This window comes from Eschrichtius robustus, chromosome 7, assembly GCF_028021215.1.
Source record: "Eschrichtius robustus isolate mEscRob2 chromosome 7, mEscRob2.pri, whole genome shotgun sequence".
Classification (NCBI taxonomy): domain Eukaryota; kingdom Metazoa; phylum Chordata; class Mammalia; order Artiodactyla; family Eschrichtiidae; genus Eschrichtius; species Eschrichtius robustus.
The window spans coordinates 92474363-92502296 of record NC_090830.1 but is presented as its reverse complement, the minus strand read 5'-3'; the positions used below and the strand labels follow the sequence as shown (position 1 = coordinate 92502296).

Sequence of the window (27934 nt, the reverse complement as noted above, 5' to 3'; positions counted from 1 at the left end):
CCCCCTCCCAGCCAGAAACAGTTAATTGCCAGCTCCACGCTGCCTCCAGCCCAGCCCTAATCGGCCTGATCTCAGGCAGCCACGCTGGGGCCGCAGCAGCTCCAGACCAGGCCCTGGCTGCGTGGAGCAGTGGGGACATTCTTCCAAGGTAATGATTAAGCCGAGCACCTGGCAAGCTGGGAAAGTGAGCCCTATTCACACCTCGGCCAGGCTGAGGTGACCTGGACTGGTTTGGGAAGGCAGGGTTCCAGGGTGCAAGAGCCCGGAGCTGGTAGCCGCAGCCTCCCGCTGCACACGGACCACCTGGAGCATCTCGGGCCAGAGCTTCTGCTGTCTGCCTTTCTGGGACCCTGCACCATGAAACTGCAGGTGTTCTGGACGGGGCTGGAATACACCTGTCGGCTCCTGGGCATCACCACTGCTGCAGGTAGGACCCCGCCCCCCAGCTTCGGTCCTCTGTGTACTGGGCACAGCAGACAGGACTGCCCAAGGGGTGGGAGCTGGCCAGCGAGGGATGGGAAGAAACACCTGGCCACGTATTCGTCACTTTCTTTCCCCAAACCCCAGAAACACTGCTCTTCAAGGCAGCAGCAGGTGCAGTGGGGTGAGCCTGGGGCTGGGATCCAGGGGCCTGGTACTGAATCTCTGCTTGGCAACCCACCATCCCTGTGACCTTGGGAACCCTCAGCATCGTCATCTGTGAAATGAGTTGAAAGGGTCTGCCCCACCTCCTTGGGGGCTGTTGTGAGGTGGAGGTGGGAGCTGAAGGTGAAGGTGTAAAGGGCTGGGCAAATGTAAGAATCAGTTGCCTCACTGGACAGTCAATGGTCACTGGAGTGCATCTTGTTTGATGCAAACCACAGCCCCACTTCATGGAGAGAGAATTCCCAGCACACGGGGCAGGCTGAGCTAGAGAGCAGGACACAGAGATCCCAGGCTTCCCTTAGAACACCGTGGGTTTGGGGGGAGAAATGGTTCCCCGTGCTGGGCTGCTCTTCCTCACCCAGCCTGATCCGGGGGCTGCTCGACTTGCCGGGAAGACAGATGGTTACAGTAGTACCTGCACAGCTGTGACCCTGAGCTCTGCCTGCTAACTTCCCCAGCTCGGACCCGGACCCTAGCCCCGTGCCCCCCACGTGGCCAGGATCTGTGTTGGGAAGGTGAGTAGGCAGCATTCTGAGCCTTGGCTCTGGCCCCCACTGTCCCCTGGGGACAAGGAAGAGACACCCACTGCTGATCAAGTTCTTGCCCACCATTACACACAATCTTATGAATGGGTCTTGGAAAATGGGAAATGGCTCCCAGCTCAGACCCAAACAGTGCTGGTTCCTGCTCCAGCCCTGTCGCTCACCGATGTGTGACATTGGGAGAGCCACCTGGGCCCTCTGGGATCACTCTTTCTAGTCTTTATGATAGAGATAACTGAGCCTGCTAGCCAGGTGTTTTGGAGGGTCGAGGATGCATGAACTGAGCATAGCTAAGTAGAACTGAGGATGTAAACCTTTTGGGAGAAGCCCCAGGACATACTTCAGAGCTCAGTGGGGATCTGTGTCATTCCCTGGGTTCAGGGCCAGCTTCACTGCTATGCTGGCCAGTGGGCTCTTCTAGCAATTAGCCCTCACTTGGCACAGGGAGGCCTGCTGTCGATGGTCTAATCCCACCCCTCCTGTTACAAGAAGGAGCACCTAAGTTCAAATAGGGGCAGTGACCTTGCCCAAGGTCATGCTACAGGTCAGAGGGATAGCCGGCCTGGAACCCTGATGGCTTGATTTTTGAAAAGGCCAGGACTCTGCCCAAAGAGCTCCTTCTTCCCAGGAAGAAGAAAGCAGGGCAGGAAGCCCCATCCAGTGGGCACCAGGAAGGGTCTGGAATTGCTCTGCTGAGGGCCCTGAGTAAATGAACGAGTAGGGGATCCAGGTCCAGCCTCCTTCAGAACCACCTTGTCACCTACATGAGCTCCAAGGCCCCTAATGCCCATCCTGGGGAAGGGGAGTTAACCCTCAGTAGGGTTTCTGTGTCTGGGGTTTGAGTCCTCATCTACCACTGTTGATCTTGACTACACCCTGCCCTCCTCTACGCCTTGGTTTCTCAATATGTAAAACGCACCCCTTTCATCTGTCAGAAATCACAGTGACACTTCCCCCTGCCACGCTCTGCCCGGAGGGGAGACCTGGCTCCTGTCGGGAAGCTGTTTTAAGAGGTATATAAACTTTTAGTGGATTAGCTACAGACAGTTTAAAAGTCCGATTTATCTCAGCCAGTGGAAGGGTCTACAGCCACACACACACACACACACACACACACACGCACACGCTACACACACAAACTTCTCCTCTGAACTACAGCCCTTATCTCTGTGCAGAGGGCCACCGTTAATGCAGAGGACGGTCCTCTCCCTTGGTTTCGATATAGGATCCAGGCTAAATATAGGCCACTATTTTGCCTTCTAATGGCCAGGCTTTCCAATAATTGTGTTTGGGCTTTCTAGAGTGCTGGGAGCAGGTGGGAAGCTAGAAAGAGGGGCTTTAGTCATCTTGGGAAAATCTCGAGTTTCTTTCAGCATCACTGAACTGCTGGCCTATTTCCAATGTGTAAGATTTGCAAATTCCTTATTCTCTTAAGCCTCTTTTTTGTTGAAATCCTCTGTTAAGAAGTCCAGACCTCATTTATAGGGGCATTGCTGCTAGAGAGGAAATGAGACTTGAGACAGAGGCTGTCACTTTGCAGAAACTCTGGGAGACCTAAGGCAGCCCTGGTCCGCCTGTGGGGAGGAGTGTGGGTTTCCTAGAAACTCGGAAAAGCGTGTGACCCAAGGTCACCCAGAGTGTCACCTGCAGGGACCAGGCAGCTCCTGATCCAGCAGCCCCTCCCTGGTTTCCCTTTCCCTCTGCAGATGGATCTGAGGCTGTCAGCAGCTCTAAAGGCACCAGGACCTGGGGACATGCACCAGGATGGCAAGGCCCAGCGGCTGTGGCCGAAGCACAGCTCACCTCTTCCTCCCCATTCAGCCCCTTTAAATGAAGCTTCATTAGGATGTCCAGTGGTCCCAGGGGTCATTGCTGTCCCACCCCCATGACCAGCCCCCACCACGAGTGGGCACAGACAGAGCATTGCCACCGCCAAAGAAGGGTAAACAGGCCTTGCAGATTGCCCGCAGGCAGAAGTGTTTTGAAAATTAGAAAATGAGGCAATTCTCTCCCTTTGAAGTCATAAGCTTTCCAGGTCATCACAGACCCACTTCTCCTTATTTGACTTACACTCGGCTGGTGTCATTCATTTGTATCCCCTGCCTGGCCATGGAAGGCATTGGGTGTCCCTCTGTTGCTGAGATGTGGCACCAGGTGCCACCTAAAGAAAAGACACAACAGGGGAACTGCACACGGGCTGGGAGCACTCCACACCTGCCAGTAAAGATGCCGGATCCCTATGTGCCCATCCCTCCGGCAGGTTCTCACTGTGTCCACCTGAAGACAGGGTCATGACATCCATGAGTCAGAGACTCAGGCCCCAGGAGAGGCTCAACCCTGTGTTTCATTCTCATTAACTGTCAGGAGGGGGGGACCTGGGAAAATGGATTTCAACTGAGATGGGAGCTCTGAGGCCCAGGGCGCACCTCCTCCATAAAATGAGAAAGGGGCCTGTCCAGCGAGGTTGGTCCCCATCCTGTGCTTGGAAGGCAGGATTGGCTTCCCTTTGCACCTCTGCTGTCCTCCTTATCCCCCAGAGTGAATCCCCATGGACTTTCTCCCCAGTCCTCAGCCCCTGCCCCAAGCCTGCAGAGAGAGAGTGGGAAGAGCTCCCTGTGTCAGGGTAGATGGTACACCTTGAAGGCCCTCCAGATCTGGGTTGGGGTGCGGAGGGAGGTGAGGAGATTCATTTCCCTAGGCCTTGACCCTGGAGAGAAAGCCCTCTCCTCACAGTTGTGTCCTTGCACAAGGACAGGCCTGGGCTTCCCGCAAAGAGGAACTGATGAGGAAATGTCTCTGGGCCCTGTGGGGAGGCCTCTCAACTTTCCTCAGAGCAAAACTCACTCAAGCTTCTCCGTCCCAACCCTCGGGGGCGTTTTTTTCACTCTTCCAGCCTCTGCTCTTGGTGTAACAGCTGCTCATGAACATGATTACCTGAGTATCTACCGTGACCCTAGCTCAGTGCTACATGTTTTAAATGTAGCATTTCGTTTCATCCTCATAACTACCCTTTGAAGCACCATCACACTCATCCTCATCCCCATTGCACTTGGGGGGGAACTGAGGGCTGGTTGGTGAAGTATCTGGTTCGAAGTCTCACACTCAGGAAGCAAAGAGGCAAGATTTCCATTGATGACTATCTACTCCTGAGACCCTACTCTTCATCAGCATGCCTTCCGCCTAAATCAGGCCAAAGGACATGTCTTTCTATGTCTTGGCGAAACGATGGGATGCAGAGTGCAAGACACACAGAGGGTACCAAAGAGGCTGGTTGAGGCCACCCTATCAGTCTAGTGCCCCCACCATTGGTCAGTCCTGACCATGCACAGCCTCAGGCAGGTGAGGTCATGGTGAGAGTGGACACAGTTACACTGAAGCAAAGGAAGGATTGACCAGACGCTTCCTAAATCTAAAGACACTGATATTCTTCTTATTTGCAATATTTTATGATCTTTTTTTATTGAATGAAATTTCTTTAAATTCTAGAGTGCTTTACAACTTTCAAAAGTCTCACACACATGATTTCATATAATCCCATAATAACCCATTTTTTTTCTTTTCCCCTACTCCTATATTGCCCTTCTCCCCTTCCATCTCCCCACTGGTAACCACTGGTTTGTTCTCTAAATCTGTAAAGTCACTGATATTTGATCCAACTGCTCATTCTCTGTCTTTGAATGATTGCCAAGCATGCTTTGACTGACACCACTATGACCATCTCCAGCCAGACCCACACCTGGACCTCATCTGGGGACAGACAAATCTGCACAAATTTCCAGAAAGAATTATCCCAGTAGGACCTTCCATGTATGGGTCCAGGGGTACATGACTGACAACATGCTGTAAAGCCATTATGTTGCTGCAGCCCTACCAGTGCCTGTGAGGGCCGAGCGCTGAGCTAAATCCCATTTTACAAATGAGGAAACCGAGGCTCAGAATGTTTAGGTAGCTTGGGAGAAGTTACACAGCCAGTAAACAGCAGATCTGGTGCTGGAGCCCCAGTCTGCCCACTCACAGGGCAGTGATGCAGTGGAACATCTGGGGGCTGTCGGCACACAGCTCCCAAGAGAAGGGCACCACTCAACCAACGAGGACAGGAGCCGGGCTTGAGACAAAGCCATTTTAAGCAAGTCCTGCTTGCCACAAATCAATTACTTTCGATCAACCTGGGATCACTTAGGAGTTTTGCTTTGTTCCAGGTTTTTGACCCATTAACCTCTTCTCTACATAAAGGACAGAGCCACGTTCCCGACAGCCCCATTCCTTGCCACATTCCATTCAAATGGAGACTTGGCTTATTAATATAGTCTAGGATAAAAGAAGCATTTAAACACAGATGTTCTCATTATTTTTTAAAGAGTACAGCAAATGCATAGTTTGACTTTAGCCCTATTCAAAGCCTTCAAAAGAAAAAAAAACTAATGCTTCTGAGGCAATCATCTTGGGCCCTCCATGCTAATTTCCACCCTTCTTAAATGTATATCTCAGTGTCCACCTCCTGCCATCTAAGCAAGCTTCATGCACTCCAACACGTCCACAGGTGGATTTATTACCAGGCAAGAACATATTGTTTTCAGATCCTGTAAGTGGATGTTGCCTGTTTTCCAGTCTGATTGTCCCAATGAGCAAATGAAATATCCCCACCTTAGTTCCACCCTCTTACCACTGGAAGATAATATAATTTAGTTCAAGCATTTCTTTCTTTACTTATTTGTGCCTGTGTCCTCCTTCTTAGATTTAGAACAGAAAATCTGGATCTCCACCTAGGATTCATTTATCTGACAAACATTGGCTGAGTCCCCACTTTGTGCAATGTAGACACATAGATTAGGATGGTATGACCTCTAACCTAGAGAAGCGCATGAGCTGACCAGGGAGACAAGTTATTAAATACATATTCCAGTGCCAAACACTACAGCCTAGTGTTTGAGAGGGTGAATTTGCGTCCTTCTCTACCACTTAGTAGGTGTGTGACCGTAGGCATGTCAGCTAATCACTTTAAATGTCAGTTTTCTCATCTATGAAATGGGAATAACAAGTGCATCTACGCTCTGGGAACGTGAGCGTTCAGTGAAACAATGACTAAAGCAGCAAACTTCATGGCACATAGATTCTCACTCAGCGCTGGTTAATTTTAGAGGAATGTGCAGGACACAGGGACGGCACAGTGTGAGTAATGAAATCTTCTTGCAGGATGGAAAAAGAAGAAAGATCAGAGGAAAGGAACAAGCTAACATATGACCCTGGAGGCTGGAAGGGGAGGAAGGGGCTAGACTGTGAAAGGTCTTACACTGAGTAACATTTTTCTTCACATTTTGTGCTTGGGTCATTAAGATCATCCCACAGCACATTGGTTATTTCTACATCACATGTAGTGATGAAACCAGAAGAAAGGTGGTAACCTCATTTTATTTTTCATGGGCTGACAGTTCTTTTAAGATTTTTCTTTAGCTCTGTGCAACCATCTGACGAGGCCTGTTATCAAAAAGGAATGTAGTCAGAAACAAATGGCTGATGCTGGGGAGATGTAGCCCTCCTGGGGCTTTCCCCTGAGCCTTCCTAGCTTGCCATAGGCCGGGTAAAGGTCAGACAAAGAAACATGTAGAGACATGGATGGACCTAGAGACTGTCATACAGAGTGAAGTAAGTCAGAAAGAGAAAAACAAATACCATATATTAACGCATGTATGTGGAATCTGAAAAAATGGGTATAGACGGTCTTATTTACAAAGCAGAAATAGAGACACAGACGTGGAGAACAAACGTATGGATACCAAGGGGGAAAAGGGGAGGGGGTGGGAAGAATTGGAAGATTGGGATTGACATATATACACTCTTGATACTACGTATAAAATAGATTGCTAATGAGAACCTACTGTATAGCACAGGGAACTCTACTCAGTGCTCTGTGGTGACCTAAATGGGAAGGAAATCCAAAAAAGAGGGCATATATGTATACTTATAGCTGATTCACTTTGCTGTGCAGTATACACTAACACAGTATTTTAAAGCAACTATACTCCAATAAAAAAAAAGAAAGAAAGAAACATGGTATGTGCAGAGAGAACATGTGCAGAGAGAACATTTGGAGGCATGGTCATTATTTTCTAGTGCCGGGAAAGCTGCCATGTGGAAGAGTGAGCAGATGCATTCTCTTTAAATGCAAGAAAGAATAAGAATCAAATACTTCAGCCAAATACTTTGACCTGAAATCAAGACCTAGAAGAAATTTCCCCGAGGGTCCCTACAAGAAGGATGCTATTCTGCCTCAGGGTCAATATCCTCAATAACATCAGCGAAGGTCTGTAGAGTCCCTCCATGTAAACGATGTCATCAGCAAAAGGTGGTGTATTGGCCCAGATGGTTTCATAACCTTGAATTTTATAACCTTGAAGGAAGAAAGAATATCTATGCTACACATCCTTTCCAGAAATTTGAAAAGGAGGGAGTACTTCTCAAGTCATTCTATGAACTATCATTATAGTGATACCAAAACTAGAAAAAGGCATCATGAGAAAAGAAAACTATAGACTAATACCCCTCATCGACATAAATGTAAAAATTCTAAAAGTTCTGACAAATCTAATTAAAATATATAAAAAATATAATATACATAACCAAGTACAGTTTATCCCAGAAATGTAAGGTTGCTTTAATGTTCGAAAATCAATTTATGTAATTGACCATATTAACAAACTAAGAAAGAAAAGCTATACTATTATCTAAATAGATACAGTGTTTCCCTGGGAGTGGATGGAAGCGTTGGAAGGTAGGGTTACAAGGATACGAGGAAACTTTTGGGGTGATAAATATGTTCACTATCTTGATTGGAGTGATGGTTTCCCTGGTATACACATGTCAATACTTACCAAATTGAAAATTTTAAATATGTGCAGTTTGTTGCATGTCAATTATACCTCAATAAAGCTGTTTTTAATAGTGGATGTGTCAGTTATCTATTGCCAGAATAATGCTGTGTAACAACGGCAAAACCTTAGTGGCATAGAGCAATAAGGTTTTATCATTCACACATCTGGGCGAGTAGGTTAGGCAGCTCTGCTAACGTAGGCTGGGTGTACTCACCTATCTGAGGGTCAGACAGCTGTTGGTTTGTCTAGACTGGCCTTGGCTCGGATGATAAGTTCCCTTGTGCTCCAGCAGGCTGGCCTGGCCATGTGCCCATGATAATGGCAGAGGCATGAGAAAGCAGGTCCAGTTCACAGGCCTGTTTCCCATCTGTGCTTGCCTGGTACCTGATAACATCCTGTTGTCCAAAGCAAGTCACATTGCTGAGCCCAGACTCAAGGGAAGGGGAAACAGACTTCTCTTCAGTGCAAGGGACTGCAAAGTCATATAACAAAGGGTGTGGATACCAAGGGGGTGAAGGCTTGCAGGGGCATCATTGCAATCTACTACAGGCACTTTGGCCAATCTACAAGGCCAAACAAAATAGTCCTCTTGGATGGTCTACTATAGTCGATAGTAGAGAATCCAGTAGAGAATGAGGACTCTCTCACCTTCAGGAAATTCTCCCTAAGCAGGCTTGTGAGTGGGTTGGAGGGCACTGAGGGCCACCCTATACTCTAAAATCTCTTCTAACTGAATATCTAGAATTTTCTTCTATAAAATCTTGGCCTTTTCTCGTAGTATCTCTGAACCCTGGCTCATAGTTGTCACCTGAATGGCTCTCAACACGCTGGTAAACTTCCCTGCCAGGCTTAGAATCTGCCACAACTTCTCCTGAGTTAAGAAACCTGCAGCTACTACTTTATTGTCTCATTGGATTCTTAGCAACCAGTTCCAACATCTCTGTGTTCTTAGAAATGGTGCAAACCTAGCCTTCACGTCTACAGTCAGCTGTGACCCGTTTCGAACCATCCCCAGCCATTGTCATCAGATCAGTGTGTCCCTACCTGAGATGTCCCTACAGACACTAAGACCAGTAGGAGATATGCCATAGCTGAGGATGAAGAAAAGCAATAAATACGACATGGGGAGTTATGAGGTGCCCTTAGCAGCAGTGAATATGACATTCTCACCCAGCTCCCCAGGCATCCAGGGCCAAGACCACTGCCTGGCATGGAAAGCCAGTTAGTGTGGCCTCTAGTGACCTCTGTGAAGTGTCCTATGTTGCCACCAGGGCACTGCACTGAATGCAAGACAGGTGTCAAAACTCAACCCAGTGATGGAGTCAGAACAGATAAGCTACAGCCAACCATGACATCGGCCCTGAGGCAAAGGTAGCACGAGGCCAGAAGCCTTGGAGATAGCCCCTTAGCCATTAGTACCACAGACAGGCCCCATCCTCAGGAGCACATGGGCCCTTAGCAGGCTGCACAGAGGGGCTTAACACATGAGATGTACAGGTAGCTGGGGCTTTGGGCCACTTGTATCAATCAGGCCTGCAGAAGGGACCCGAGACCGGAAAATCAATGAGCAACATCAATACATAGAGAAGAGCTCTTGAGCCACAGTAAAAACATGTATTAATGGAAGGAAAGGATAAGAATAAACCCTCCCCTTCCCCTGAGACTACTGATGGGAACAACCTGCCTCTCCTAATAATTCCATTAGCCATCATCTACATTTGCACAACTCTCTATAATTTACTAAGCCTGAGGCTCATAGTCAGTTATGCATGTTTATCATCCCCATTTTTCTGGAATAGGAAGCAAGCAAGGGAGTTATCATTTGCTTGAGGAGCCAGGACTCTGTTTTTCTGATCAAGCCGCACGTTCTCTGTCACAGCACTGCATGCCCATAGCTTTCATCGACCCACACTCTGGACCAGAGCCTCAGGATGCCCAGAAAGGTGCTCCAGTGTGTGCCTTGCCCAGGCCTGCATCACAGGTCCAGAATCTCTGATCCCTGCTAAGTCTGAACTATAACAAACAGCTCAGGAGGGCAACTCAGAAGAAAGCCCTGGCCTCTGGGAGAAGAAAATACTGTGCTGTGGTTGGACTCAGCCCAGACAGGAGGGAAAGAAACTGGAGGCCAGGAAATGAGATGCAGAGGCCAGGCTTGTCCACAGATGCTGGTTCTAACCAGACGCCAGAAAAAATGCCTCCCTGGAGACTGTGAGGGGAAGTGAGATGGAGGGGTGGGCCGGACCGTGCCAGGGTGGGCTTGTAATATGATTCTGTTGGGTTGGGATGAGGGGCAACAGGATCCTAAGGGACAGATAACAGGGACGGATGGAAGGAGTCTAAGGCCCCCAGTGGGGGTGTAAAAGTAGCACAGGTGGCTCCGCCCAACACCCGCACCCCCTGTGGCACAAAGAACAATGCAGCCCAAGATCAAGGCTCTTCTGGGGCAATTCTTTCTTATGGAGAAGTTGTTATAATGAAGCCCTGATTCTGGGGACATGTATGGCATTTGTCCCCCATCTCCATTCTCAAACTCAGCTCCTCTGTCCCCGTGCCCAGCCCAGGGCAAGGGCCACAGCGTCATTTGTTGGGGTGAGTGGCTGATGTAGGTTGGCCCATTTTGCTCAGAGCTAGAGCCCTGTGAAACCACAGAAGACGAGATGGAAGCACAGTCTAGGAATAGCTGTCAGGAGACACCACGGAGCCTGGGCAGGCAGCTGCGGGCAGAAGCTGGGTCGAGGCCACAAGCAGGCAGACGGATGAGGGGGACAGAAGGAAGGACTTCACGTTGGCCAGCATTGCCTCAACCTCACATGGTCTGCCTCCGAGAACATGAGCCCCAGAACTGAGAGGATCCAGCGGGGGACCCTTTGGCCCCAGTGTCAAAGGGACTTACGGCCTCCCGTGAGAATCCCCTACGGATCTCCTGGTCTGAGAGGTCATGCTTCTGACTTCACCCCCTTGCTCTCCTCCCCCTACCAAAGGACATATCTCTGTTCCTGGGCTTGCAGAATCCAGCATGTTTACTGTTGGTTGAGAGCTTTTGGAAGAGTGACCCCACTTTTCTTGATGCAAAATGGGCTACCTGGAGGCTGGGAAAGCTGCCCAGGCCAGAGGTAGAGGGAGGAAGGAGCTTGTGTGTATGGGCCACGTGACATCTGTGAGCATAAAGCCCAGTTTTTCAGACCTGTTATTTTCCTCCAATCCAAGCAACAACTCTAGGAGATACAACGAATTCTCCCCATTCCACAGATGGTAAACCCAGCTCAGATGAGTTAAGTACTTATCCACCGTTACCCACACAGAACTGGGATTTCAACCCAGCTCTCTCTTTTCCCTATTGTTATTCTCATTTTTTAACTGCAAACTGCCTCTAGAGTGTTCCTGAAATGCCCCTTTGACTATTGACCCTCTGTTTCCATCAAAAGACATCAAAATACCGCTCCATATGCCAAAGGGGTGCAAATCAGGGAAAGGGGCTGAGTTCCCAAGACCCCTTCCTGCCATCTGCTGGTCATCGCCAGAAGCCCATGCAAATCTACAAAGATTACAAGGTGAATGAAGGTCCTGCCTCACCCCAGAAGTGAACAATCACAAGCATCAGCCTTGAGCAGAAGACCCCTTCCCCAGGCCCTGGGTGGGAAGACACTTCCCCGGGCTGGACTGGATTCTTGTACAAAAAATCGATGATTTCACTGAGCACCGGTGATGTGCCAGGCATTAATTAACTTACTGAATCCTCAGAGAGATTGGCTCAGCTATTAACTGGCAAATGGGAGAACGAAATGCAGGACCTGACCTAGGCATCCATGATTGGTTTGTTTGTTTCTTTGTTTTACTTATACTCCCTGTGCCTCAGTTTCCTCTTCTGTAAAGTGAGGGTAACAGTACTTTCACATAAGATTGCTGTGATGATTAAATAAGTTAATAAATGCTTAGTGCTGAGAACAGGACAGGAGACACAGTGAAAACTAAATACATGAATATTTGCCTGCATAACACACACACACACACACACACACACCAGGTCGACAGTGGAAACCAGGAAATATCCCATCGCCTGGAGCCAGAAGGCTCAAGTTTGGTCTATCGGTCCTTTGCTTTCTAGATGTGTCCTTGGGAGAACTACACAAGGTCACTGAGCCTCATTTCTGTCCCTATGAAATGGGGAGTATAGAACTCCCTGTGCTGTGAGAAACCAGGACACGTGTGACCGTTGTGTATCAGCCACTGAGTGCCTACAGGTCACATTAACACTGCAGAGGGGAGTGAGGCTGTGTGGCACCCCTGACTCCTCACCTGGGACAAGCCAGCAAGTGGCTAGGACCTGGAGAGGACAGAGGCACGGTGTCCTCCACCACCCTGGCCCGTAACCACAGGGAGCACTGGAACCCCCATCACTAAGAATACACAGGCACCCCCTTCCTCGATGGAAGAGCTCTGTCCCCTTCTTCCCAAAGTACCTCCGCATCCCCCCACGAAGGGAGGGGAGGGGGTGCTGGCACCTAAGTGAACGGCTCCACCCTGCATTTCAGAAGACAGCATTTCCGCAGTGGACAAAGGGCTCCGGTCACCTGGGCATGGGTGCTTACGCAGCAAATCCGCCAGGGAAAAGAGGAGGCATCAGGCCCAGGGAAGCAGCCCCCCGCGCGGCAGAGATGAAGGGCCACACACGGGCAGCCGAGAACAGAAGCTCAGCCCCACCATCTCTGACTCCCTGGGAGGGAGACGAGCTGAAGTCACTGTTCGGCAAATACCAGCGTGGGTCATCAGAGCCCAGAGAGAGAAGTGTAGGGTGCATGGGCTGTAATCAGTTAGGGCCAGAAAGAGGTCTGATGGGTGGGTCACCATGGCGGGAGGAACGTCTGCATGCTGCCTGTGGAACGTTTCCATCAGCGGGTGGATGGGTCAGGGCTGTGGCTGGTTGAGTGAAGCCGTGAGAGTGAGGAGACAGCCAGGACCCAGCAAGTCCACAAAGGTGGGTCCAAGATGGATTTACTCATACAAATGGAAGGTCAGGTATTTGAGCACAGACACCAACTGCCAAGAAGAGACAGGAGGAGAGATGAGGCTGAGCCGCATCTCATGTCCCAGCAAAACCCCAGGGGCTTAATCAGCACTGGGTCCAAAGTGACGAGCCAGGAGTGCATGATGCAGCCGCCAAGCCAGCAAATGAAAACGAGGGCACGGAAACAGCAAGAACAGTGATCTGGGCGAGGGAACAGAGGTGGGGGCAGGTCCCACGGCCAAGCTCTAGGGCCCAGAAACAGAGCCCACATGGGCCTACAGGACGGTGAGGGCCCTTGAAGCCACTCCATGTGGAGGACACCTGTGGAGCCCAGGGCTTGGTGGCCTGTCAGTGTGGGCTGTTTCAGGGGCACTGAGGGGGGTGGCAGCATGACCAATGTGGACAGAGAAGGATAGGCATCTGCTCTGGGGAGACTGGATTAAAAGGCCTCTGGGGTGCTGCATGAAACCCCTCTGGTTTGCAGAGACCAATCCAGAAGGCTCCTTGCTCTCTTGCACCTTCCCAGCCACAGCTCCCTGTGTCACATGGAGAGGAGGCTACCCTGGTTCCCAGTCCCCAGGAGAGGGCTCACTCCATGTCCAAGGAGCCCGCACAAGGCAGCGCCGTGGCTGGAGCACCTGGGCCCACTCTTCCCTCCTCTTCTTCTCCCCTCAGTGTTGATCGGCGTGGGCACTGAGACCTTCCTCCAGGGACAGTTTAAGAGCCTGGCTTTCTATCTGTTGTGAGTATGTGCGCACGTGCCCTCCCTGCCTGTACGTTCTGTTCCAGCTCACCCCAGGTCCATCTGCTGAGGCCCACCCACAGCATCCCCCCATCCCACACGAGCTCCATCCTGTCCCCGAGGTGAAAGGAGTAGAGGGGGCTTCTGGAATATCCCCTTGTTGGGAAGGACTTTTGCCAGATCATCCCATAAATCAACCAATCAGCATCCCATCCATCCATCCACCCACCCATCCATCCATACATCTATCCATCCATCCCTCTCTTCAACCATGTCTTTATTCAGAAAACAATAACCAAGCTCTTGTTTTAGAGCTTGGGGAATCAGTTCAAAGGACTACCTATTTGAGCTCCTCTACATGCCAAGCACAGTTAAATGTTTTATTTACCTTATGTCCTTTACCTTTGATAGCATTACAGAAGAAGTGCATATAGTCCGTTTTGCACATTAAAAAAAAAAAAAAAATTCAGAGGGAGTAAGCAGCTCAGCCCACATCACCAAGCCCATGAACAGCAGGGCCCAGATTCATCCACCTGGGTCCCTTCAGTTTCTCAGCCTCTGTCCTTTCTCCTCTGCCAGCTGCCTCTACAGACGCCCCCTAGTGGGAAAAAGATGGCTGTGCGGTGGTATCCCAGAGGGGTGAGGAGAGCCTGGGGTCCCTGAGGGCTCTACAACCCAGCTTCTCAGCAGCTCCATCCTAGGGGAGCCTCGGCCTGCCTGCAGGGTCACCAGGCTGCATCCTCTGCCCCCCTCCTCCTCCCCTCCATACCCACCCTCGTCGCGGTGGCCTGGTCTATGTCCTAAGGAGCCCTCCTGCCTCAGGGAGCCTCTTCGGTTTGCTACGTGGATCACACCCACCATCCACAACCCCGTTCCACCCTTCTGGCCCATCTCCACACCGCCACAACTTTAGCCACTTAGAAACCTGGTCCCTCTGTCCGCCTTCAGGGGATCCCAGAGCCTCCAGCCCACACTCCTTTGCCATCTTCTGGCCTCCACCTTATTTCTTGTCACTCAACTTACACCCCAGGAGCTTCTGACTTTTTCTCAAACTCACCCACATCACCTCCCCTCTAAGCCGTTGCTCCATCCTGTAGAGCACACGAGTGCCTTCCCAGCCACTCCGGCATTCCCAAAGCCTGTCATTCCTCCCTGCGTTTCACCCTGGGAAGCCTCCCCGAGCCTGGAGCCCCTGCTGGCTGGAAGTGGCTTCTCCTTGCTCCGAAGGCCCTCCACGTCTTACTGAGCCTGTGCCTGGCCGCGGTGCACTGTCTGCCTGGAATCCAGAAGCAGGGCGGGCCTTCCTCCTCTCCACATGTTTGCCTAGTTCACCCACAAACATCCACTTCGGGTAAGAGGTGGAGGGTATTATCCTACAGAACAGTCCAGATCCATGGCTGGTTAATGCAGACTGTTTTCTACCCAGAACCCTGCCTCTTCCTGACTGCTCCGTCCCTGTCCTGAGGGGACACTGTGCCCGTCTTGTCACTCTGTGGTCCAGTCCTAGAAGATGTTCCTTCCACCCTCAAGACCCCTGCCCCTTACCGTAAACTACTCTATGTTCTCCACCCATGCCCTGCTCTCACCCCTTGGGATGGGGACCCATTGCGCACCCGGCCCATCCCTCCTGCCACTCACACCCCACTCACTCCTCGAGGGACACCCAAAGGCCCAAATGTCCCTCCCTCCTCTTTTCACTCCTTCTTCCACTCATCCTCCTCGCATACTCACAATCTCCTCCGCCCCTGCAGATCTCAGAGTCCTGCCACCGTGTTCTCTCCGTCTACTGGAGCATCTCCCCATAAGACTGTCACTTCCTGCTCTGTGTCCCCAGGGCCAAGCAGGGGCCATGGCCACGAGTAGGCACCAGTAGGAGCTGACCTGTCATTGGTTTTCTCCGGACTTTTCTCCACTTCTCCTCTACCCCTGCTGCCTCCTGTCTTCCTCCTTCCAAAGAGGCCCCTCAGCGCCTTCCTCACACTTACCCACCCACGGTGGCTGAAGGGTCCACATGGGCGGCATGGAGCCCTGGGCAGAGGCCTTCATGTGTAGGATGTTGCTACAAGGGCAGGGCTCTCTGCTTGGATTCACTGCCTCGTCTGAGTGGCCCAGCATCCCTGACCTCAAGAGGCACAGCCTCTGTAGCACCAGTTGGGAAGTCTGAATGAGTCACTCTATTCCCAAAGCCTCCGTTTCCCCCTCTGCTCCAGGACATAGAAAAAGGCAACGTCACTTGTTTATCAAAGCACATGCTCTGGTGTGCTTGGTAGGCATACAGGCTCTGCAGTCTGAGTGCTGGGTTCGAATCATGTCCCACTACTGAGCAGCTATGTGACCATAAGCAAGGGGCTTGACCTTCCTGTGCCTCAGTTTCCCCAGCTGTAAACTGAGGGTAATCACAGTGATTTAACAAAAATCATTAAATGAATTGGTATTTGTAAAGCCCTTAGAAATGTATGCCATGTATTCATTATGTAAATTCATTATTACCATTTAAAAGCTGAGGAGTAAGAGCCAGGCAGATACTGGGAGGCACAGAGAAAGTGGGAGAAGGTAGAGATTAAGTACTAAATGGTCAGAGGGAGAAAGAGAGAAATAACTAACATTGTCAAACGGACAAGAGAAGAAAGGGGGAGACCTCCAAGAGGCACTAGCCTGTGCAAAGGCCATGTGGCACCTAACAGCTTCATGTAGGGCTTTCAAAGGCATGCTAAGGAATTTCATTTCTATAGGCCAGCGAGACCCTCCAATAAAAAATGTTAAGTTCCCCTCCAAAGATTCTGATATATACAGTCTGGGGTTGGCCCAGGAATCTCCAGGAGATGCTGATTGGAGGATCCCCGGACCACACTTGAAGCAGAGGAGCCTTTGAAGCAGTCTGGAAGGGGAGGAATACCAGATTCAGAAGGAGCCCTCGGGCAGCTTGGTGGTGATAGATTGGAGGAACAGGAGGCCAGGAGGTGAGGGTCAGGGAGTCAAGGAAGCCAAAAGGGGAAGCTGGTACAAGGATTCAGGGGGAAGTGTCCAACTCAGGCAATACAGGTGAGACCAGAAAGAATGGGAGTGATTCTCAGGCTGTCTAAGGAACACAGTCAGCTGTGACTGTTGACTGTGCTGGTGACTGTTTGGATGATGAGAAGGCAGGGGATCAGGAAGGGATCCAGCTTTAAGGCTCAGACAACCAGCAGTCAGTGTCAGCCCTGGTGACACTGGGTAGAAGGATGTGCCTGCCAGTGTCCAAGCAACAGTGTAGGGGTCAAGGTCGTCTCCCCTGCTGGCCTGCAGCTCCCTCATCTATCTCTGGGCCCCGGCCTCCACCCCTACCCCCCACCACCGAGGCCCAGCCCAACCCAGCACAGGCCCTGGCGTCCAGGCAGCTTCTGGTTCATGTTGACTGGGTGACAAGATTAGGTCAAGAAACTCCTGGTCAGTTGTTCGGCTATATACAGAGGCCCAGGAGGCCAAGGCGCTGTGAGAAGACAGCCGAGGGAAGCGAAGGGAGGGTCAGAGGGTACCCGGCCTCCCTCACCTGCCTCCGCCACAGGTTTACAGGAGCCGCCGTCTCCGTGAGCGAAGGGGCCTACTTCGTGGCTCAGCTGCTGGCCATCTGCTTCCAGTAAGTAACCTCCAGAGCGGCCCCACCTCCACCCCCGGCCCCAGACACTCCCAGATGCCGCCACCCGTGAAACCACAACCCGTAGATGTTCTGCTCCCGAAGCAGCCACGGACGGGTTCCCTCCCGACCCTGCCGCGAGCCCCAGCCTGGACATGGGCTCAGGCTCATGGAGCTCAGTGGTCCCCTTTTCCCTTCTCACAACCAGGGAGTGGACTGACACATCCATTCAGGGCCTGACCCCACCCAGAGTCCCCCGACAAGAGTCCATCGCCATCCTCTGGAAACAGCCAGTCACTGTACCCCCTGTCTGAGTCATCTACCACGGGGCGAGTACCTCGCGGAAAGCCAGCTTGGAACGGGCAGAGCTGGGTTTGAGACCTGACTCTGCCTCCTGCTGGGACCCAGGGACAAGTCAGTGTCCACCTCTATGCCCGTTTGTGAGGCAGGAATGCAGATTTTGCAGAATCTTGGGAAGCCACATGGCCACAGAGGCCGATACCTCTGCCCAGTCATGCTCCGTTCATGGAAGCTGTCATCAGGGTGGCCAAGGACTGACTCCTGGCCACAGTTCTCAGAATCTAGACAGTTGGGTCTCTAGGTGGTCAGCAAAAGAGCCAGGCTTCAAATCCAGCTGTCCTGGCATCGTGCAAGGCCACTGGCTGCCTCCCAGGGTTACCAGCCCTGAGGCAGCAGGCCTCCCCCATTTCTGCTGAATGTCACTGCTAAAGGACCCTTGCAACTTCTCAGGGCAGGGGAGGGAGGTGCCCAGGGCCTGAAGGGGCATTTTACCGTCTCTGGAGTCCCTCCACTCCCAGCCAGGGTTTGTTACAAAATAATGACCACCAGGGGGCACCAATGAGCTATGGCCGCAGAATGTGGAAGGAGGGCTGTGCTCTGGTCCAACACGTCATCCACCAGCTCACACCACTCCCCCAAAACCAGACTGGGCAGGAGGCGGTGTGCAGAGCCCCTCTCCAAGCGAATTCAGAGGATGAAGGAGATGGACCTAAAGGCAAACACTTTCTTCCTTTGCAACCTGGAGACAGCTCCCTTAAGGAAACCTGCTCAGCATCAGGCCTCTGCCAGGCCCACGTGTGGTCCTTGCATGCCAGTTAACAGAGAAGCCCCCTTGGGCCAATGCCATCTCATGCCTAGCCAAGGCTCCTTTGAGTAGGGTGCAGCTGGATTCCAGCCCTCTCACCCATGTGGCCAGGCCCTTTGTGCAGTGCACAACCCTTACAACTGTCCCAGCCAGGTGTCTCCTGTACTGCACGCTTTCTGCACTGCACTGTGGACTTCCCAGTGTGCCCCCTGAGTCTCCTACTCTTCTTCCCACTGCCTTTGCAGCATCCTGAGAGCATTTACCTTCCTCCCCCCTGGGCCAAACAGGCATGTCTGGGCTGCATTTCACAAAAAGTGCTGGAGACCCTCTGGAGAGGCTCAGGCAAGGCCCCTAACTGTGGAACCCACATTGAGGACTTCAGCCCCTGGGGGTGTTCAACCAGAGGCCACCGCAGGGAACGTGGCCATAATAGGACCCAATCCCAGACTCTGATGGCTTTATATATTGCTGGGGCTTTTCTGGGTCGCTGCCTACTCCCTGCCAATCCTGGACTTCCTCCCCGCAGGTGTCAGCCAGGGTCCCTGGCCTACAGAGCAAGGGAGAAGGCCCACTGGCTGGGCTGCTTCCAGAGGTTCCTGGCCTACATGCTGCTCTCTGTGGCCTGCTTCCTCCACCCTGTCCTGGTCTGGCACGTGACCATCCCAGGTAGGAGCTCCAGGAGGTAGTGGAGGCAGGCAGCCCCCACTGCAGGTAGGCTCTGAGCAGAAGGGGCTGCATCCCGCTCTCGTGGACCTGCAGTGACGCTGGCTCCAGGGCCCCACTAGCCCCTCTGCCCTTTCTAGCATAGATCATAGGGATGAGGAACTGATCAAGTGGCAGGAAAGTCCCAAGAAGTGCATCTTTCCTATAGGTGTCCAGAGGCTACACCCACAGAAGCGAACTGACCTTTTCTCCAATGCTTGTGTGTGGTCTGAGCTTTCAGAGGGAGCAAGATAGTCACTTCTCCATCCAAACCCTTCTGTGCCTCCTTAGCACCTACCCCTTCAAGTCCAAACTCCTCAGCCTGGTTTGAAAGGCACACCAAATGGGATCCCCAAAGACCCTTGCAACTCCATCTTCCTCTCCCACTCCATTCACCCTGCTAGTCAGCCCAGGTTCTGATCTCAGAAGCCAGCACTTGATGCTTCCACCTCCTGGGTTTTGACAATGATTTTTTTCTGCTAGGACCCTTCTCCCTCCTCCTTAGCTGTGAAAACTGCACCCCTCCACACAACCCATCTAAAAATGCCAGGAAGCTGACCACCCTTGGAGATGAGGTGGAAAGGTGGAGCCTCCTCTTCCTTCCTGCTGTTTCTCTTAAAGTACCTGTCGTAGCCTCTCAGGGACACTCCATGCAGCCTTCGCTGGACTCCTGAGCAGGACTCAGCACTGCCAAGGCCACAGCGAGCCACGGCCTCCCACTCCTTAGAGAGCGTGTGATGCATGGGAGGCCCTGGCCCTGGCAGGCGGGACAGCCACCTTCACCCCTTCCTCTGGACAGGGTGGGGATCCCAGCAGGAGACAGAGAGGCCTCTGGCCTGGAGGCTGCATGAGGGGCCAGGAGGGGAGCCAACACCATGCCAGCTGCACCCACAGGGATTTGCAATTTCCTCCATGTTTATAGGGCAGGGGGCAGTAAAGCAGGATCTCTCCACTCCTGGGAATGGAAGGAAGCCCAGTCCAGCAGTTGGGCCCAGTATCCAACATAGAGTCCAGGTCTGTCGAAGGCATTGCAGGTCCAGCCCCAACAAGCCGTCCCTGAGAGGGAGGCTGAGCGTGGTGATGGGAGGACAGGCGGGCAGCCCCAGGATCGGCTGTCAGCAAGAAGGGGGCCTGGGGCACAGGGTCTCCTGGCTAACTGTCAGGGTGAGGGCCCCAGCACAGCACTGGCCCCACTGACATCCCCCGGCCAGGCATCAGGCCTGCCACACGGGTCTGATGTGGGTCTGTGAGGACAAGTTAGGCGTGAGGGCTGGAGCACTGAGGGCCTGAGTGTGGCCACACAGGCGTGCCGCAGTGGCCCTTTGGGACGGTGGGCGCGGACAGCCTCTGGCTTTTCTCCAGGACACGTCCAGCGTCCTGACCTCCCAGATCTCTTCCAGGCTCTATGCTCATCATCACTGGCCTGGCCTACTTCCTGCTGAGCAAGCGGAAAAAGAGCAAAGCTGCCACAGAGGTGCTGCCCCCCCCAGAGCAGTACACGGACCCCTCTGGCAGCGCCGTGAGTACCACCGGCTCTGGGGACACCGAGCAAACGTACACCTTCCATGGGGCCCTCAAGGAGGGGCCTGGCTCCCTCTTCATCCACATGAAGAGCGTCCTGAAAGGGACCAGGAAGCCCAACGCCCTCCAGCACCCAGACACCCTGACAGAGCTGACTCTGGAGCCAGCTGACCCACTGGCCAAGAAGAAGCAGGTGCACTTTGAGGACAGTATGGTCAGAATGATCCCGGGCCTGGCCGAAGACCTGGACGATGGGGACGGCGAGCCAGAGGAGACCACCTCTGACACCACCCCCATCATCCCTCCCCCCGAGGCCCCACTCTTCCTATCTTCCCTCATGGGCACCAGCCTCTTCTGAGCTGCTTGTTCCAGGCTGGGGGATGCTCAGCAAGGGGTCTGTATAGATAGACAGCCCTGCCTGGAATTTCCTGATGTCCAGGGGCCCTCCGGGGAGCTCGGGGTCTTCACAGGTCAGTTCTTCAACGGATGACCAGACATCCCCATGGTATCTGGGCCTCTGGGACCATCGAGCGACATGACAGGTCCTGCGGAGACCTTGAGGGTGGCTCAAACGAAGCTCGCACTGCCTCGAAGCCTCACAAGTTTCTCTCTCCCAGACATGGAGCAGAGAAACCCTTGTGCTTTCCCCGAAGGAGACCATCATTCCCACATCACACAAGGCTGCGTCAGTCCAGAAGCCCTGGGGCTTCTCTTGCTCCTGACACAGGACCCAGCACTCAGCAAGGACTCACGGCCCATCTCATCTCTGATGTAACATTTCAGCTCTGAAAGGCCAGGGATGCGTTGGCAGCTTACACATCTCAGAGGCAGGTGTAGACTACAGCTATGGGTCCTGAACTCCAACCGAGATGGTTCAGGACAGGGAGCAGGGAGAAAAGGCAAGGGTGCGAGCCCTCAGGATGGGAGCAGCGCCGAGCTGTGGGCCGAATTCTCTGCGCGCTCTGGGGCCGGCGCTGGGCAGCAGGAGTCACAGAGTGACTTGAGACAATGCGGCTCTGTGCTCACTGCAGGGAGAGCCAGGCCAGATGAGCAATATTCATTCCAGAAGCATCGCTGACGGCTCCCTACATCCTCACTACATGGGCTCTCAAGATTCCAAGTAGATGATGTAAACTGAAAGAGACTGAAATCTGACAGTCCTCAGCCATGAATGCCAACACACAGGACAAGGTGCCTGCTGTATGCAGGGAACACAGAGGCGGTGCCCTGGAGACTCACACAGTACGGAGACATTGCTCTGCCCTGCTTGGTGACTGTTGGGAGAATAGGTGAGAAATGTATATTTGTTGAAAATGGGAGAGAAGGAAGGAAGAGCGGGAAAAGAAGGAAGACAGGAAAGTGGGCAGGCAGCAGGCCAGGTCTCTGCCACAGGGCCACGGAAGTGACAGTTAACCCAGAATGAACAAAGAAAGATGAATCAGATACTCAGTTAAGGATTTGCAATATGTATCTCTACAAAGTGTTCTGTGGTCCATGGGATTGTTACAAGGCAGAGCAGACACATTATTCTTCATAGGCAATCTTAATTAATGAGAAATTATAATGCTTCTTCATTTGTGCATGTGAGCAAACACCAGGGTTCTGTAGAGCAAAACTAAGAGCACATGCTTTAAGGTCTAGATTAGAAACGTGTGCTCATTCTTGTACACTTTTCAACATTCCCTACAAGTTATTTTACAAATGTATGGAAATAGCCAACCAGAAGCTAGTATCAGTTTGGTGCCTAAATGCAGCAGGTATCCCAAACAAGCAGACCTCTCCCTGCAATAACCCAGTTCTTCTGTAAAACCAAGTGAGAAAAGACATTCTCACAAGCCTTCAGAGGTGGAAGCAATAGCGTTGTTTCTTTAGCTGCCGCCGAGGAAGAAGTTCAGGATCTGAGAGTCACAGCTGGGGGAGAATGAGCAATATGGAACATGGGTCTGGGTAGGCGGAGATGGCACCTGATTCCGAATGGGCCAGGTGTCCCAGGCTGGCCTGCTGTGCACGGAAGGAGTCCCAAGTGGGGAGGAGCCAGGGTCCCCACCTGTCATGTGGAGAGGAGGATACGATGGGCACAGACACCCTCGTGGCACAGGCCTCTGGGGAACCCGACGGTCCTGCCCCATTCTCAGCCCAAGTCAGCAGAGCTGGATGGGTGAGTAGGCTGCAAGAAGCAAACTGGGAAGCATAATGTCCGAGCTTTCAGACCCCATTTAATAAACATCTCTGTTATAGCATCGTTTGGGATGTGTCTTAGAGGTAAGGTGGGCATTGGGAGTTCTGGGTGATATGCGTGTGATTCTGAGACATCTAGGCTTCCTGGTGGCTGTCATCAGTTAAGGGAGTCTGCTGGGTATGCTGCATTAGAGGCTGAGGCGATTATGAACTTACCTAGGTTACCAAAGTAAAGCTCTTCCACACTCTTATTGCTGACACCACACCCACCCCCGAAAAAAAAGGTTTGGGTGAGATCATTCAATAGACCAGAGCCCTCATCTCTGTCAGTGGACCAGGTAAGAAACGTGGCACTTTCCTCAAAAGCAGGCAACTACCACATGTCTCCATTTGATTCTCAGCCCAAGACGCTATAACCACATCCTTAGCTACTGCTATCCCTGCAAATGTGTAATGACACCCATCCTTGCTGAGAAACAGAGACTAGAAGGGCTGACCTTGTTGTAGCCCGCCTTCCTTTTTCAGCAGAAGGCAGAGCAGATGTTGCGTAGACGTAGAACAGAGCTATTGGAAGTAGAGCCCTGGGCTGGGGATCGTTAAATCTGCCCTTAACACGTTGATTGACCTGGGCCAAGCCCCATCACTTCTCTGGTTTCAGTTTCCCCTAGTAAGTGGGAGTAACAGCACTTCTCTCAGGATGGGTGCAATGAGTCCCCCAAGAAAGACGGGGAAAGTGCTTTTCAGATTACAAATCACCCAAGTCGGTGTGAGTGCATGTTCCTATTACTGTGGGGACCTCTCCGTGAGGAAGCCCCAAAGTAAGGAAACACAGAAAACATCAGCAAGGCTTTTCTCCAGGGCAAGGCCAATGCAGGTCTCAAATCCAGATTCCAGGGCTTGAGCCTGGAAAGGGTGTAGATACCACCCTTCAGCTTAGAGAGCCATAGTGGACCCCCAATCACGAGGAGCCATGCCCTGGGGGGTCACCCAGTGTTCCAATCTCTCTCCCACCAGTCCTAAAGGATTTTTTAGTTTTTAAAATAACTTGATTGAGATATAATTCAAGTACCATAAAATTCACCGAAGTGTATAATTGAATGTCCTTTATTATGTTCATGATCGACCTCACCACCATCTAAGATCACAACATTTTCATCGCCCCTAAGAAAAGCCTGTTACCCATTAGCAATTATTCCCCACCCCAACCCACTCCTATGCTACGCAACCACTAATCTACTTTCTGTCTTTATAGATTTTCCTATTCTGGACATTTCATGTCAATCGAATCCTGTATTGTAATATGTGGTCTTTTGTGACTTGCTTTATTCACTTAGCATAATGTTCTCAAGGTTCACCCATGTTGTAACATGTATCTTTATTTTATTCCTTTTCATGGCTGTATAATAGTCAATTATATGGTTATACTACTTGTGTTTATCCATTCATCTGTTGATGGACGTTTGGGTTGTTTCCATTTTGTGCCTATTATGAATAATGCTGCTATGAACATTTTCATGTACAAGTTTTTGGGTGGACATATATATTCATTTCCCTGATATATACTTAGGGGTTGAATTGCTTGGTCAAGTGGTAAATCAGTGTTTAACTTCTTGAGAAACTGCCAAACTGTTTTCCAGAGGGGCTGCACCATTTTACCTTACCATCAACAGTGTATGAGGGTACTGATTTCTTCACATCTTCACCAACATTTGTTATTGTTTGACTTTTTTATTATAGTCATTCATTAATTATGGTTTTGATATGCATTTCCCTAATGACTAATGGTTTTGGGCAACCTTTCATGTAATTATTGACCATTTATATATCTTCTTTGAGAAATGTCCATTCAAATGCTTTGCCCTTTTAAAAAAATTGGGTTATTTGCCCTTTTATTTTGAATTGTAAGGGTTTTTAACATATTCTGGATACTAGACTTTTACCAGTTACATTATTTGCAAATATTTTCTCCCATTCTATGGGTTCCCTCTTCACTTTCTTGATAGAGTCCTTTGAAGCCTTTTATTTCTCTTTCTTGCCTGATTTCCCTAGCTACCACCACCAGTACAACATTGAATAGAACAAGAGCAGATATCCTTATCTTGTTCCTGATTCTTGGGGAAAACATTCTTTCACCATTGAATATGATGTTACCTAGGTTTTTTGTAGATATCCTCATGAGGTTGAGGAAGTTTCTTTCTATTTCCACATTGTTGAGTGATTTTATCACGAAAGGTTATTGGATTTGTCAAATGCTTGGGGCAAAACTGTAATGTAAAGTGAACGCTGGAGGGAGAGGGAGCCCCCATGTTATTAGCCATCCCCGCCCAGAGTGGAGTGCCTGGAATAATTTCCAAGAGATAGAGCTGAGAGGGAATAAGAGAATGGGTAGTGGTTCAAATGACATATACCCTCCCTGTTCTCACCAAGATTTAGTAGATTTTCTTGAATGAATTTTTCTCCGTTTGCTATATGCCCTTAGGACAATTTCCAGAGATTTTGAATAATTGACACTTTTAATTTCCTCCAGTTAAATAGTTGGTTTCTAGGGAGACTGTCCCCTGAGCTCCTTGCACTGCTAATCCAGAAGTCTTGCTCCTAATTTTTTGTGCCATGACCATGAAGAAATGGGATGCACTGATGAGAACTTTGACCATCAAGTGCACAAGACGTAGGCTGGAGCCCTAGATCTGCTTTTCACCAGCTATGTGGCCAGAGCTCATGTAACCCTTCTGAGCTTCCACTTCTCCATTTGTAAAAAGGAAATAATAAAAGTACCTACCTCCAAGAATTGACTGAGAGTTAAATATTATGATATAAGTGAAGTAAAGCACCTGGTTGCTGGCAGGGACTCAGTAAACATCAGCTCCCTGGCCCTCCTGGTCCTTGAATGCTCCTTTTTTGGAATGCGGGTGCCTACAGCCATTCTGGAATCTTTTGCCAGCTCCTTTCTGCAGGCTGCATGTTATTGTCTTGAAGTCCCACCTACCCTTTCAGCTCAGCCTGGAGCCAAAACCTTGCCAATGGTATATATGTCCTGGGAACAAACTTGAGCCTCTTTTCGTGGTGTTCTACCCCATTCCACACCTCTCTCAAAGGAAACATACTATTTGATATATCCAAATGGGAGAACCTCTTGCACCATCCCCTGCCTGCACAAAATTTCAAGCTTTCTCTGCAGACTGCTCAGTCATCCAGCCTGCATCTTCCCCTCAAAACCCTGGGATCAGCTGGAGATTAGAGCTGCTGTCCTGTCGATGGAAAGCCAGCTGTTTGGCCACCTGGAGAGGGCAGGAAAAACTACTGCTCTTGGGAGACAAAGAGGGACTGTCCCCATTGGCTGGGTAGGGGCTGCCCCCATGAGATCTGCCTGGCTGGTTATTTCATCATTGTCTGGAGAAGAAGGAAAAACTGTTAAGTCAAGACCTTTGCACAGGAGAGAAGTGGAATTCAGAGAAGCCAAGTTTCATTTAAGTGGAACATTATGCTGTGAGTTTCACATTATGATAAGGGTGAAGACACTTTATAAAAAGAAGCTTCCAGGAGGCTAGGAGAATGGTCCCACTGGGCTCTGCTGAGATTTGGGGCCTTGGGTCATTCCTCATATGTAATGTGAGAGAATGAGGTCATCTCTAAGGGTCCTGCCAGCTCCAAGCCTCAAGGATGCCGAGCTGGGCACATTAACAGGGAGTATGTGCCCAGACTTCAGAGCAGGTCCAAGGAAAATCCAATACTGAGTCTAAAGATAGGCTGTGTGGTTTTCGTTGTTGTTGTTTTTTAACAGCATGATCATCCGGGAAATTTGTACAACTTCTTAAGACAGAGATCTGGGGCAGCTGGGAGCATTAGAACTGCAGGAGTGCACTGACGTATACTGGGGCAGGTGTAAGAGGCCATCCTATGAAATGTTTACCACCTAATGGATATTGAAAGCCTTTGTGAGTCTCAAATCAAATTCCTCTTTGAAGAGAAGATGACAAGTAATAGGCAATGCCTGTGATGATTCATTTGTCCCTAAACAGCTGCTTCTGTCTGAGGCTGCACATGGTACAGAGTTGGGGGTGAGGGGGCCAGAAGCCCACTATCGCTTCAGTATCCAGTTTCCAGGAAACTCGGTGAGATGTTTGCAGCTCCCAATCGCGGGTTCCTCTTTCCAAAGTGGAACACATCTCTTTTCGATCAGCAGCACCAGTATAAACTTAGAGAATAGGTTGCTAGGGACAAGAGTCCATTTCACTCAACAAATATTCATTAAGCTCTTCCTGGTGGGCCAGGCATTATGCAAGGTGCTGGGCTCAAGGGGTGAGTCGAGCTTACTGTCCGACCCCATAGATGGAAGTGTGGCCGACATGAGGCAGATATAAGCATTACGATGAAATTGCAGACAATGTGCCATGAGAGATGAATTCAGAGGGAGACCTAGGAAAGTACATTTGTGTTGAGCTTCAAAAGAAGGACTAGAATATTACCAGGTATGTAATTGTCTATCCTGGGACAAGGGAAGCATGGCAAAGTCCATCAGAATCTGAAGCCAGTCGATATGCTCTCCATACATAACAAAGAAGATTTTTGTGCAGTACAAAAAGCGTAAGGCAGAGAGCCCTATCAAGAACAAAGACAATAACAACGGACAGAAGCAAGACCTGAGTGAGTGCGGGGCATTCAGTGATTTGCAGGTGCATCTCCTCTAATCCTCACAGCCTATGAAGCAGGGTCTTTTACAATTACATGTCGCAAATGGGAAATCATAGCACGGAGAATTTAGTAACTTGCACACTGGCTCACAGCTAAAAAGCCATAGAGCCAGTATTCATTCCAGACTCTGGAGCCGAAATTCTTTATTTTTTAATTTTTTTTAATTTTTATTTTTGGCTGTGTAGGGTCTTCATTGTCGGGCGCAGGCTTTCTCTACTTGCGGTGAGCAGAGGGTACTCTTCGATGCAGTGCACGGGCTTCTCATTGCGGTGGCTTCTCTTGTTGAGGAGCACGGGCTTTAGGCACGCGGGCTTCAGTAG

The 27934-nt window shown here is 50.8% G+C and overlaps 1 protein-coding gene across 1 annotated transcript; it reads left to right on the top strand.

The window, feature by feature from the left end:
- Positions 1-241: 241 nt before the first annotated feature.
- TMEM72 (transmembrane protein 72) lies at positions 242-24431 on the top strand. Its single transcript, XM_068548094.1, has 5 exons — positions 242-427; positions 13737-13803; positions 17348-17419; positions 19048-19187; positions 20624-24431. The coding sequence occupies exons 1-5, from the start codon at positions 358-360 to the stop codon at positions 21100-21102; spliced, it is 828 nt and encodes a 275-aa protein (XP_068404195.1). The 5' UTR covers positions 242-357; the 3' UTR covers positions 21103-24431.
- The last annotated feature ends 3503 nt before the right edge of the window (positions 24432-27934 follow it).